Source organism: Acipenser ruthenus, chromosome 2 (assembly GCF_902713425.1).
Source record: "Acipenser ruthenus chromosome 2, fAciRut3.2 maternal haplotype, whole genome shotgun sequence".
In the NCBI taxonomy this organism is placed as follows: Eukaryota; Metazoa; Chordata; class Actinopteri; order Acipenseriformes; family Acipenseridae; genus Acipenser; species Acipenser ruthenus.
In genome coordinates, this window is record NC_081190.1 from 102,501,139 (window position 1) to 102,514,681 (window position 13,543).

The 13,543-nt window shown below is 45.2% G+C and overlaps 1 protein-coding gene across 4 annotated transcripts; it reads right to left on the bottom strand.

Annotated features, from left to right (window-relative positions):
* Window positions 1-196: 196 nt before the first annotated feature.
* Window positions 197-12,616, bottom strand: LOC117408458 (uncharacterized). Of its 4 annotated transcripts, none has more exons than XM_034013458.3 (7): window positions 12,485-12,616; window positions 4,564-4,788; window positions 4,217-4,276; window positions 3,128-3,265; window positions 2,221-2,367; window positions 1,642-1,702; window positions 197-1,109 (listed from the first exon to the last, which is right to left on the bottom strand). In XM_034013458.3, the coding sequence occupies exons 2-7, from the start codon at window positions 4,726-4,728 to the stop codon at window positions 1,015-1,017; spliced, it is 666 nt and encodes a 221-aa protein (XP_033869349.1). In that variant the 5' UTR covers window positions 4,729-4,788; window positions 12,485-12,616; the 3' UTR covers window positions 197-1,014. The 4 variants fall into 4 exon arrangements, with proteins under 4 accessions (XP_033869349.1, XP_033869348.1, XP_058860864.1 ...); XM_034013457.3 differs by having other exon boundaries at window positions 197-1,112; window positions 12,485-12,613; XM_059004881.1 differs by lacking the exon at window positions 2,221-2,367 and having other exon boundaries at window positions 197-1,112.
* Window positions 12,617-13,543: the final 927 nt, after the last annotated feature.

Consider the following 13,543-nt stretch of genomic DNA (forward strand, 5'->3'; position numbering starts at 1 on the left):
ACCTTACACCATCTTTTTACCCTATTCCTTTCTGGCTCGTGATCATTCATACTATACAAGGTTATATCTGAGACCGAAGACTGGGCTCAGTGCTCAGACCTTTAATAAACCTCTAAAATTCAGGCAACATTAGCATAATATAAATATTTTCAACTTGGATAACTGATATATAGATAAATAAAATAAAGTCACACAATTTTAGTATTTTTTGTATCTTTATTAGCCATATATTATTGAATAAAGCAAGTAAAACAAATTGATCAAACATATATACAGACTCTGGACACCAGATGAATTAGAAAACCAGATACATTTCTTCAAGTAAAAGCTCTCTGTAGTAAAGCACTGTATTGCTTTGCTGTGTAGCTGTACCTCTGGATCACATCAAGGACCAATCAGTAGAATTGTTTGTTGGAACTGTGTCCTTAAACAGTACCCTACTGGAATAACTAACACCTCCATATTTAAGACTGATGTGTAAACACCAATAAACTATTTACCTCCTAGTATACGTGAACACGTGATACCACGCATGAAGTACCAGTCACCATTTCACTCCACTACTCTGATTGCTCTGGTAGCCTGTAGTACAAACAGATTATTGATTTAAAAATAAAGGAGTGGTGAAGTGCCCAAAGAAATGAGTTTTGGCAGGGTACTGCCCAAATTGAATATCCATACTATGCAATTAAAAAACAGGGTGGGGTAGGGGTTGGAATAAATTACCATTATTGTTGTTCCCTTAAACAAACAGCATTTGTTTTTCTAGATTACTACAGAAGTGGTTTTGTAGTTTTGTTGTGGTTGGTAATATATTCCGGCTTTATTCTGATTAAATATTTTAGGTAAATTCTGGTCCAAATGACACCCAATTAGATTTTTATTTATGGAGTGTGTGGTGTAGACATGATTGATTTCCAATACAATATAACAATACACTTTCTTTAAAAAAACAAGACTAATGTTACAAAATGAGCAATCAGCATATTCAAAGTCAGTGTGCCCGGTTGTATTTCAGACCAGTCTGATATAGGGAGGGGGTTTAGAAGACATCTCCTCCTCTTGTTCATTGAGCAGCACAGGAGCATTGAACAGCCTGCTGTCGCCACCTGCTGGGGATCAAGAGTACAGGCAGGGAGAAGTGTTAGATTAGTTTACCAACTGGCTGTTTTCAGTGGAGTAATCTTTCCTACATGACGAAAGCAGTCTTCAGTTTTGAGTGGAATTATCTTTCCTTGCCTGTTCACAAGTCTGCAGGGTTGAGCTTATGAATATGTTTTTAAACAATCCAGATAGTTCTGTGTGATACAATACAAAACATTTATTTTGATATAGGGCCCTTCACACCAAGGCATCCCAGAGTGCTGAGCAAAGTTAAAAACAAAACTAAATAGCTCAATTTAATAAAACCCCAGTTACAACAAATTATATCAAAGCACATTAAAAAAAGTAAGTTCTCAATTTAAAATAATTCAATGTTTCAATCTTGTAGATTTTAACAAATGTTTCTGTTAGCCAACTTTTTTCCTAACCTATATTTAGGAATGTCAAATAAAAACACAGATGAACTTTGACAATTAACTGACAAGCATGTTCTTTATTATTTTTCCCCCAAAAGGTCAAGGAGTACAGCTTTCTTACCCTGCCACGTACAAACCAGCGCTGTCTGTGGATTCTGGTCATCATCTGGATTCAGGGATTCCTGACACCAAAAGAAAAAAAAAAACACAACTTATTAGGCGTACTTTATTTCAAAACAGGTTTTCTTCACCCAAACTTCAAACACACATCCACAAGATATACTAAGAGAACTAAAAAGAAGAAACTTTGTAACAAGGAAAAGACATTGAAATGGACAAGACTTCTTGTTGAAACGTTAGTCTTATTTTAAAAAGCAATTAGCATCAAATGACAATCGATTTTACACTTTTTTTAATTTGTATTAATGATTTTAGGTTCAGATGACCCCACTTGTTACAGTTAACATAACTACTGTTCCTACCACCTTAGTCAGACATAATTAACCAATATTTGTGCCTTAGTACTCCTATGGACATTAGGATATCTCCTATATCATAGTTTGTTTCTTTGTTTTTTTTTAGCCATGTTTAAATCTCAAAGTGAATGGTCGTACACTGCAATACATTTTCTTGTCCAAGCGCATCACAACATCAGTTCCCGGTTACAACATGTGTTTATTCATAGTAAAAGAATTCGCACCAGTCCAGTGACGCTGTCGTAACAGGCACAGTACGGGACGCTCCTGCAGCCAGTGAAGGCGATGAACAGAGCTAGCAGTATGCCAAAGGTACAGGCAATCAGCATGGTTAAATTAGCACCTTGAACAAGCCGAGTGAGAATGAACTTCTACATGATGCAAGAAAAAAAGGAAAAGAAACAAGTTATTGTGGGATGTGAGCAGCCTCAGAGTCACCCCTTTCGAGACGGTTCCACGTGAAATCAACATTTTATGCAGTCTCCGAAATGAATGCACATGCCAGCTGAGCATCCATCTATAACATTTTTCAAACCAGTGGATTCCCCCCGGCCCCCACTGTCATTACCAAAACTGATGGCAATAGGGAGACGCAACTATTACATATTACACTATACATGTCTGCATCACAAATAATCATGTAAATAAAGACCCCTATGTTGTTACAAACTTAATACTGTATAGGGGGGAACAGAGATGCATTTATATATTTCCTCTGAGAGACAATAGCGGGAGTGTTGGGTAAATACATGCAAAACAAAATGGAGGAGAAGGGTGCTACACTGCCAAAGACAACAACATACAAGAAAGTAAAACTACAATAAGGGGGCAGTAAAACATTCTTTACAATCTCAGTTATTACACCTGTAAAGGGTCTCTGGCTTGATGAAGATACACGATAAGTTACAACTTTAAGACAGTACTAGATCTCCATTTACAGCAAGTTGTTTGGCTCAGCTGATATGAACTCCATTTTAGGTAATGCCATTGCTGTGGGTTATTCCACACAAGGCAATGACATCAGAAAAAGGATCCTAAACCTAAAGCATGCACTGGTTTGCTGCTTGAAAGAGAGGGGGGGGGGGGGGGGGCAGCGAGGCAGTAGTAAATAAACAAAATGAAACGTCTTACTGCATGCGTTGTCTGAATATGTGAAGGGTGAAAGAGCTCATCATCCTCCTCTCCATAGCTTAACGTCAGGGAGGAGTAGACCATTATAATCACGGTAGTGAAACAAGAGAAGAGAGAGGCAGCAATCATGATGTTAACCTGCAGGGAGAAGACACAGATCGAAAGACTGACTGTGCACATCCACAACCTGCTTAACACCATAGAAAAATTAACCCTTTACTTCAAGGGGGGCTCCCGAGTGGCACATCCAGTAAAGGCGCTCCGCGTGGAGTGCAGGACGTGCCCTATAGCCTGGAGATCGCGAGTTCGAATCCAGGCTATGTCACAGCCGACCATGACCGGGAGTTCCTAGGGGGCGGCGCACAATTGGCCGAGCGTTGCCCGGGTATGGAGGGCTTAGGTCGGCAGGGGAATCTGCGGCTCACCGCGCATCAGTGACCCCTATGGCAGATAGGGCGCCTGTGGTTCTGCAGTGGAGCCGCCAGATCTGTGTTGTCCTCCGGCACTATAGGTCTGGTGGCATCGATGTGGATCCGCAGTGCGAAAAATGATGGCTTGGCAGGAGCACGTTTCAGAGGACGCGTGTTCCAGCCGCCGTTTCCCGAGTCGCCGGGGGGGTTGCGAGCGGTGAGCCGAGGATACAGATAATAATAATTGGGCATACTAAATTGGGGAGAAAACCGGGGTAAAAAACTGGCGAATACTAAATTTAAAAAAATAAATAATAATGAAAAACAAAAAACCCTTTACTTCAGATACTAGAGCATGGCTTGGAATTTTTTTTTGTTTACATCAGTTAAGTACATATTTAAATAAATCAGGAGCCAAGAGTTAAACCAAATTGTTCCTCCCCTATAGCTGCATGAAGAACTATTAGTAAACCTGCTCTCAGGTGTGATTTATTCATGCTGTGATACGTGTGATCAGTTCAGAGAAGATTTACCAAGGGCCTAACTGTTCAAACACCTGGCACTGGGTAATTTCAACAAACAAGGAAAGTTCTGAAAACATCAGCACCCACACACAAACGTTTTAAGAATACAGCCATTAGTTTCAGAAGGATAGCAATATTATAAAAGTGGGGCTCACCAGCAATGGGTTCTTCTTCTGTGACGAAAACAAAGCTAGGACTCCTGGCATGCCCATTATCTACAGAATTAAGCACACACATACTAGAAATGAAAAGTTAATCACCAATTAACTGCATACAGCGTTTAGGTATATTATTTAAAAAAAAAAAAAAAAAAACCTGAAACCCAACAAAACTTTTCCCTTTCACACTGATCGTGTCTGTCAAAAACACGATTACGGTACTATAACTCACTTCAGACAACCCTCAAGACTGACACAGCTGGGCTCGTTTCTTGGCTGTATTTCAAATGTAACAAAAGCTTTGAAAAAGCAAATAACGAATAAAGTATAAAGTGCGTTTTTACCACTCCAGCCCAGAGAGGAACCCTGGTGTTGCTCAGAGTAGTGTCCTTTCTGAAGATTGCATCCATGAAGCCACAGACCACACACAGCCCAGCACAGGCGATCTGCAGGATCCCCAGCACCACAATACTCCTCTGGTTAAATATGAAATATCTGTAGCGGTCCATGACTTCTCAGTTAGACAATAAAGACCAGCGTGTGGTGGCATGAACAGGAGAGATCAGAACCTTACAAGAAACCCAAGAGAACAAACAGTATAGCATGTAATCTTGTTTAAATACATATTCATCCCACAAGCATCTGTTAGTGAAGTGTTAGGGATTAGCACTTACATAATCACGGGCTGACAAAATTGTTCAGATGCCTTGCCATGTTTAGGAAGGCACAGCATTATAACTTTGACAGGGGGGTTCACAGAAGGTTTATTAATGTCACGTAAACGTTTAAGGTTATATGAAATGAAAATTGTTTCAAATAGTCTATTGCAATGTATGCAACAGCAGAACTATTGTATCCTTAAGAACACATTTATAAGGAGGACCCTCAAAAGTAAAAAAAGGCTTTTTTTATGTAATACCATCTGATTTCATCTTTTTTTAAAGATGAAATCAGTTTACAGGAGGATAGTATAGAAAATAAAGTATTGTTGACAATGGTGTGGAGCTCCTGTCCTGGGTAAACAACATAGCTCCAACTTGTATTATAACTTGTCTCTACTGGTATTACCGACAGTCAACATGACTGTTTACCCTGGATGCATCTCTTCTTTACACACATACAAACATAGTGGTGGAAGAGCATTTCAACAGCTTTGCGAGAGTTGGGTTTAAAATCAAAATTTGGACACACAAGAACCTGATTGGTGGAATTAAAAGTCCCCTTAAAAAGCCATTTAAGTCATTCTAGATTTTGGAGTTGTATTGGTTTAAAATATGCAAAAAGCTCAGGTCTATCTACACTCAATAAAACTAACTATCGTGCCCTTTCAATTCGAAGATGACCGCCAAAACAATACTTTTGGGAAAGTATACCAAAGCCATCGTGAGGGAGAATGAGCGGACAGCATATGAGGGACATCTCGCTACCGCCATCTTGTGTTGGTGGTGTGAGCGTGCAACCTCAAGAACCTTAGTGCCTATTGAAGGCATAGAGGGATCTACGACATTAAGTTGGTTGAACCTGGTAAATGTATGCGGAGTAGCCCAGCTAACCGCAGTACAAATATCGGTCAATGAGGCTCCTTTAAAAAGGGGCCCATGATGTAGCCACTCCTGTGGTCGAGTGTGCGGCCACCCTCCCAGGTGGGGGTAGGCCAGCATTAGTATACACAGCCGAAACCATGTCCACAATCCAATGGGACAGTCGCTGCTTAGAGAGGGCTTGACCTCGGATCCTTTCACCATGAGCTGGTCAAACCGACGCAGCGCTCTTGCTCTATCCACATAACCTCTCAATGCCCGGACTGGGCAGAGGGAATTCAATCTCCTATCCATCTCCTCCACAAGGGGAGGGGGATGGAAAGCCTCTAGTTCCACTGACTGATTCAAGTGAAAAGCTGTAATCACCTTAGGGAGAAAAGCAGGGTTCGTGCGCAATGATACCCTGTTTCCATTGTCCCAACTACACATACAGGAACTGTGCACGGACAGTGCCTGTAGCTCACTGACCCGCTTAGCGGAGGCGATAGCTGATTAGCGGAGTGCCAGAGGGTGCCTTTCGTCTGACTGAGGAGATCCATAACACAGCGTAATCTCCCAGGGCTGGCCTCGCAGCAGCTGGCAGAGGTTCGAAAACCAGATCCTCCTGGGCCATCTGGGGGCCACCAGGAGAACTGTCGCCTCGTCTCTCCTGACCTTCTCGAGGAAGGCAGGGTGCAGTGGTATAGCTGGGAAAGCGCATTGGGCCATTCGTGAGCTAGGGCGTCGACACCTAGTGGACCTCTGCAGCTGCGGAGGGAGAACCACAGGGGGCAATGGGTCGTCTCTGCCGTGGCAAAGAGATTGACCTGGGCTTCCCTGAACATGTTCCCAAATGCGCTGCACCACCTTTCCAGGGAGGGTCCGCTGCCCAGTTCACTACTCCCGGGAGAGATACAGCCCAGAGGAACAGGAAGTGTCTCTGTGCCCAGATCAGCAGCCGAAAGGCTATGCGGTTTAACCCCGGGGACCGAAGCCCTCTCTGGTGGTTCAGGTACACAACTACTGACACGTTGTTCGTGCGGACAAGAACATGTTAGTTACGGAGCAGAGGGAGGAAATGTTGCAGTGTGAGGTGAACCACTTTGAGCTCTAGCATGTTGATGTGCAGGGATGTCCAGCGACCCGACCAGGATCCGCGTACTCCTCTGCCTGCCCAGACCGCACCCCAACCAGAGTTGGATGCATCTGTTGTCAACACTTTACATTTGTAAATCACTCCCATGTCATCCGACAGGTAGGCTTGCATCATGAGGGAATCCAGCCAGAGACCCAGATTAGACTGTACTCTGCACCAGTACTAAATCGGCTTTTTGCATCGTTGAGGGCAAGACCCAGCCTCGACAGATGCTCCGTCACAATCGCTGTGTAGGCTACTGCTCCTTCCTGTGACTGGGAACAAATCAACCAACCAGTCTTCCAGGTAGTTCATCAACCCGATCCCTGCAATGGATCTAGGATGGCATCAATGCACTTTGAAAATGCGCGGAGAGCTAAGGAGAGGCCAAATGGCAGCACTGAAAACTCGAAGACACTTCCTTGAAAGGCGAAACAGAGATATTTCCTGTGCGCTGGACGAATAGGAACGTGAAAATACACGTCCTTCAGGTCCACTGCTGTAAACCAGTCGCCCAGCCAGACAGACTGGAGGATGTGGCGATATGTGACCATCTGGAACCTTCTCTCCCTCAAGAACCCATTGAGGTGCCACAGGTCTAGGATGGTGTGAAGCCCATCCTCCTTTTTTGGCACCAAGAAGTATCTCAAGTAGAAGCCCTCTCTTTGAAAGGTGTGTTCAAAAACAAGCCATCCGCCTTGTAGAAGTATTGTTTCTACTGCTTGTCCGAGAGCCAATACCTGGAGAAGGTCGTTTATGGATATGACCGTGAATCCCTTGAAAAGGGAGGCGTTCACAAGTGGAATTGCAGTGTGTAGCTGGTGTGTACGGTGGCGAGCACCCAAGAGTTTGAGGTGCAATTGTGCCAGTATTGCAGCTAGTGTTGTGCAAACAAGTGGGTCTGAGGCCGCAAACCTTCAGGGCCCCTGCTGGGGCTGCTGAGGCTGGGGGGGAGGATGCCTGGGGCAGTTCTGTTATAACCTTGGATAAGCTGACACGGAGGCCTGGAGGCGGTGCATCAGGTCACCCCGTAGGGATTGGAATAGTCCGGGTTACCGTAGTAACTGCCAGACACCATCGCCTCCCCCTTCCCCGTGCCAGGGCAAGGGAGGACAGCATTGCAGCCACCTGTCGGTACACCTCTGCGAGAGCATTGTAGGATCTCCTCTACCACTGGTCCAAAAATCCATCCAGTAAGACAGACTTGTCCGCATCCAGGACAGCCACAGCTGTCTGCACGCCACCACTAAGCCTGCCAGGCTGCTGCCCAGGGCTTGCCCTTGGAAACCCGAAATCTGTAACAAAGGGTCAGAGACCGTGCGTAGCTCCGACGCTAGTGGCTCGGGGAGGGTCACAGAGCGCAGCATGCCGTCCAGGTAGGCTGTCAAGAGGCCTCCTGTGCTAGCAAGGCATGTAACCTGCGCTTCAGCCACGTAATCCTTTTTCAGGTGGGCTTCCGTGATCCTGTATTGGCCGTTAGGGCATACAGGATTCTTGGACAGACCTCCTACTGGGGGGGCTCACACTAGTACCGCTATGGTGGAGTCCACTGGAGGGAACTGTGCAAGCCCTACCACCTCTGCACCTTCCATGGAGGCAAATGCGGCCGCTCCTGGACACACTGGGCGCTGAAGCCATGTATTGCCAGAAGGATTTGTCCTCCTCCAGAAAGTCCGGGAAACTGGAAAAGGCTGGGGGGGGGGGGGGGGGCGGGGGGGGTCGAAGTCTGCGCTGGTCTGAATACAGACCTGTGCTGTTCAGAGACTGCCCTCCAGGAAACCTGGACAAAGTTGGCGGCTCGTTCCATAAGCGCCTGAACCGAGCTCGATGGTGCTGGAACCTCAGAGCTGGGGACCGTTACTTGGGTGACTCCTCATCCTAGGAAGCCGCTATAGAAAGCACGTCTTGTTCCTCCTCGCTCATCACCACGTCCTGCTCTGAAATGTCTAGAGCAACCACTGGCAAAGCCGGAATCTGGTCTGGGGCAGGCGCTGGTGGTGGAGCTGAGGCAGGTGGAGCGGGGGGAGCCTGCTGCCTGCTTAAGTGCTCAAGTATTTGGGCCATCTGGCCTTTTAACTCAGCAATGTCCCTCGCCTGATCCGCATTCCTCGCTCTTTTTCTATCCCTCAAGGAAGATCGAGAGCGGTTGCGGGACGAATGGGCTGGAGCCTGCTCGCAAGATATATTCTGTGCTGGCCTTGAAGGCAGGTGGAGGGGGGACCTGGGATCCAGAGGCCGAAGACGGCTCTCCCTGGTTAGCCACAAGAGTCTGTGAACTGCGCCATTCTATTCTGCAAGGTCTTTTCCTTGGATCCAGCGCAAACAGTGCAGAACGTCCTATCTGCCAAAGCAGCAGAGGCGTGCTCTATGCCCAGGCACTTGACGCACAAAGTGTGTTTGTCCTGCGAGGGCAGATTCCGCCTGCAGGACATGCACGGGTGAAAGTTCGACATTAGGGCCGACAAACACCGAAGCGTCAAAGCTCTGGAGCGTCGATGGAGCCGAAGCACTGAGGTGTCGAGGCTATAAACACCAAGGCACTGAAAACCTCTAGGAGATCAAGTGCGCTGGTGCAATATTTGATTTTGGACCGACGGTGTCGAAGCACCAAGGCTCCGGGGGTACTGTGGTTGAGGGTGCTGAAAAGCACCGAGGACACCGCTGCAGGGAGCTGTGACGCGCCGCAGGCATTGAGCAACGAGGCGACGAATCCTCGAGGCACCAAGGGTCTCGAAGCATCGAGGTACTGAGGCTATGGAGCACCAGGGACCCGAGGGTCTTGAGGGTACTGGATCACAAGGCTTAAAAAACCTTGAAGCGCTGAGGCGTACAGTCCTTGAGGCACCGAGGATATGGGGCGTCAGGGCACCGATGCGCAGAGCTTACAAGCCTCGAAGGTGTCAAAGCGTCGAGGCATTAAGTCCTCAATGCACCGAGGGTGTTGAAGCGCTGAGGTACCAAGGCTATGGAGCGGAGGGGCACCGAGGCCACCGATACACAGGGCTTAAAAGCCTTGAAGGCGTAGAGGCACTGAGGCGTGGAGTCCTCTAGACGCCAAGGCATGGTCCTCGAGGCACCAAGGGTGTCGAAGCATTGAGGTACCGAGACTCTGGGGCAGCGTGGCACCAAAGGTGCCGCTGCACAGGTTCGAATAAGCCTTGAGGCGTCGAAATGCCATAGCCTATAGTCCTCAAGGCACCGAGGATGCCGAAGCACCGAGGCACGAAGCCACCGATGTCGGGGAGCACTTGAACACCGAGAGCGCCGAAGCACCAAGGCACAGAGGCACCGAGGGTACCGCGGGTTTCGAGACCTAGACACTGGGACGCAGAAGCACCGAGCACCAGGTACCGAGGACCCGAGGGTACCGTGGGCGTTGAGACCTAGACACTGGGACGCCGAAGCACCGAGCACCAGCTACCGAGGGCAAAGCACCAAGGCACCGAGGCACCGAGGGTACCGTGGGCATCGAGACCTAGACACTGGGACGCAGAAGCACCGAGCACCAGGTACCGAGGACCCGAGGGTACCGTGGGCGTTGAGACCTAGACACTGGGACGCAGAAGCACCGAGCACCAGGTACCGAGGACCCGAGGGTACCGTGGGCGTTGAGACCTAGACACTCGGACGTCGAAGCACCGAGCACCAGGTACCGAGGACCCGAGGGTACCGTGGGCGTTGAGACCTAGACACTGGGACGCAGAAGCACCGAGCACCAGGTACCGAGGACCCGAGGGTACCGTGGGCGTTGAGACCTAGACACTGGGACGCCGAAGCACCGAGCACCAGGTACGGAGGGCAAAGCACCAAGGTACTGGGCTGTGTGTCTGTCTCTGGGCTGCTTAGTCACACAACCAGGAACAGCGTGTAGCTTTCAACGGTGTGGAGCGTAGCACCGGGGTGGCATAGCCCACAGACCTGGAGAAAGGAGAAAAATACTTTTTTATATATATATATATATATATATATATATATATATATATATATATATACTTACACACTGCTTTATGGGTGACTCTGCTGGTCTGCTCAACAATAGGGCCAGATATCGGGCCTAATGCAGGAAGCACATTTTTTTTTTGTTTTTTTTTAATTGCAAGGCAGTAGCAGACACAGACACTCAACAGTAAACTGGAGTGTGATTTTTTTAAAAAAATGTTTTACTGTAAGCAGTAATGAAAAAACAATAGTAATAAACAACCTATAGGGATAGTAGGCCGCACACAGCGCTGGTCTCACTGGAGGATCACGTTCTCACTTCTTGATTTTTTTTTTGTTGCTGCAATAGAAAACACATGCACCAAGCTGCAAGGTTAGTAAAGCAGACTGAGATCGCTACGCGATGTAGGCTGTTCAAGATTCATGATATATATTAAAACAAAACGCAGTTGTGTAGCGTTAAACTCAGCCTTCAGCTGCCGAGTCTCCGATTCCAGGGAAGTGGCAAGCCTACTTCCAGCAATAAAATTGCAAGGGAACTACAGAAAAACTCTAGAGAAAGAACTCTTAAAATGAGTCAATCACACAATTGGAAATGGTTAGTTTTTTATGCTCACCCTACCCATATGTGAAGAGACTATTTATTACCTCGGTGAGGCGGGACCAAGGACGTCACTCCAATGAAGGGCCTATCGGCAGCTTTGATATAAAATGCTCAGTAAATACCTGACAAGCAGGCATATCTCAGAGGTATTGTTTTGGTGGTCATCTTCGAATTGAAAGGGAACCAGGTTTATTAAGAACATGCAGCTTATAAAATTACAGGCCAATACTTCATCCCTCAAATACAGGCCTATATCTATGTGACCATCTCAAAATGATACTTTACTCAACTTTATTACCTAACTATAAGCAGTTCTACATGTATTACAAGCTTCCAAAAATCCAATATAGTACAGTATTAAAGAAAGACAAACAAATACATACAGGTGTCATTATTAAAACAAGCGATAAAAAAGGTGCTAAAAGACATTTTCATGTACTGCTGGCTTAAACGCACATCGTGACCATGCAATTTCACCAACAGGAAAAGGCCAATTTTAACATTTCATCTGCTTTGCTCTAACAAACTAAACTTTGTTGTAGAGTGTGCGAAGATGAGCATCAGCGCATGTTTTCACCCGCATAGTATACAGAGGTTTACAATACTGTATACATCAAGTGCTGGTCATGACTTAGATGTTATTCTCGTGGTCCTAGATGCGTATACAAGCCAACAATTCTAATATCAAAGTTAACTAAATAAGTTTCATTTTGCCCGGTAAATTGAAAAACAACAGAGATGTTTTATTAATTGCTATCTTGTAAATATCTAACTATGCTATTGATATTTTTACTTTTGTTTTCCCCACTATTTGCTATATAAATTCATAAATCAAGTAACAGTTATTTTACATGCATACGGAACGGTACCGCGCATGTATGCAAATAACTTGTTTTGAACTTGAATAAAATGCTTTATTTGAAAAGGAAGAATATTTATATATTCCCAAACATTAACTATTTATCTTTGATCAAAGAAACCGGGCAGCTCCATCTAGACAAAATAAATAAAAATTTTGAATAATTGTGTTTTAAGATAATAAATAAATAAATAAATAAAAAACGTACCTTTGCTGTGCTAAACCTCACGTCCTCCCGGCGATGGTTTGAAAAAGCTCGAGCAATCTCTGTTATCTGTTAATCAGTGCCTGCAGGTGAAACGCACTGGGGCCAGGCTGATTTGTAACACTTCATGTGCCAGAGAAGTACTCTGCAACGGTTTTTTTTTCAACACGGGGAAGTTGTAAAAAACAGTAAAATATAATTGTATGATTCAAACTAGCAGAGATTATGTTACAGGTTCCAGCTAGCGTCGTTTATAACAACTGGCAACAGAGCGGACTATGCAGATTCTGATAAAAACTATGAACTCCTTATGTATTTGGGTGTTAGTATCTGTACGAGAGAAACACCTTACTCGTTACGTACTATCTATACTGTACTAACAACGTGGCGTCAGTTTCATAGCAGAGACCAAAAGTGCACCTGTTATACGCTAAAAAGAGGTATGATATCGCTAGTGAATGCGTCCCCTCTTACTTGTCCCAAGTACAAAACTGTAATTTTATCATTGATTTATTAAGTTTACAAAAAAAAAAAAAATATATATATATATATATATATATATATATATATATATATATATATATATATATGTATTTGTATTCTTTCTATTATTATTTAAATATACTGTTTTGTGTATTTCAATTATTATTTACAGCCTGGATGGGGTTAAAATGCCCCATCCAGATAAAATCACGAGAATGTGTGGTCAGCAGTGAGTGATTATTGACAAACTGGCTGTTGAGCACGCATACCAAATGTGGCAGAGGGATAAACTAGCTAATTAATAGCCAGTTAATCCCTCGGCCACAATATACAAACCTGCAACTTTGGCTGAGCATGGTTAGTGTGTTCAGAAGCGGAACGAGACGTGAGTGAAAGAGAAACTAAAAATAAAGCATTACAATTGCTATTCGTGCGGGGTTTATAGCAGCGCGATACTTGTGTGTTCCATGTCTGTTTGTTTTGGCTAACGTGCCATGTTCCTGTGTGTGAAGTGTTTTGTTTTGTTAAATCTTTTTATTTATAATTAAAACGCGCCAGCAGCACTTCCATTTACCCCAG

Bases quoted from the DNA above. Each gene is read 5' to 3' on its own strand.
- LOC117408458 (XM_034013457.3), bottom strand. From the start codon at position 4,728: ATGGACCGCTACAGATATTTCATATTTAACCAGAGGAGTATTGTGGTG. The intron at 3,266-4,216 runs GTGAGCCCCACT...TTCTCCCTGCAG, and splicing joins AGAAGAAGAACCCATTGCTG to GTTAACATCATGATTGCTGC. The intron at 2,368-3,127 runs GTAAGACGTTTC...TGCATCATGTAG, and splicing joins ATATTCAGACAACGCATGCA to AAGTTCATTCTCACTCGGCT.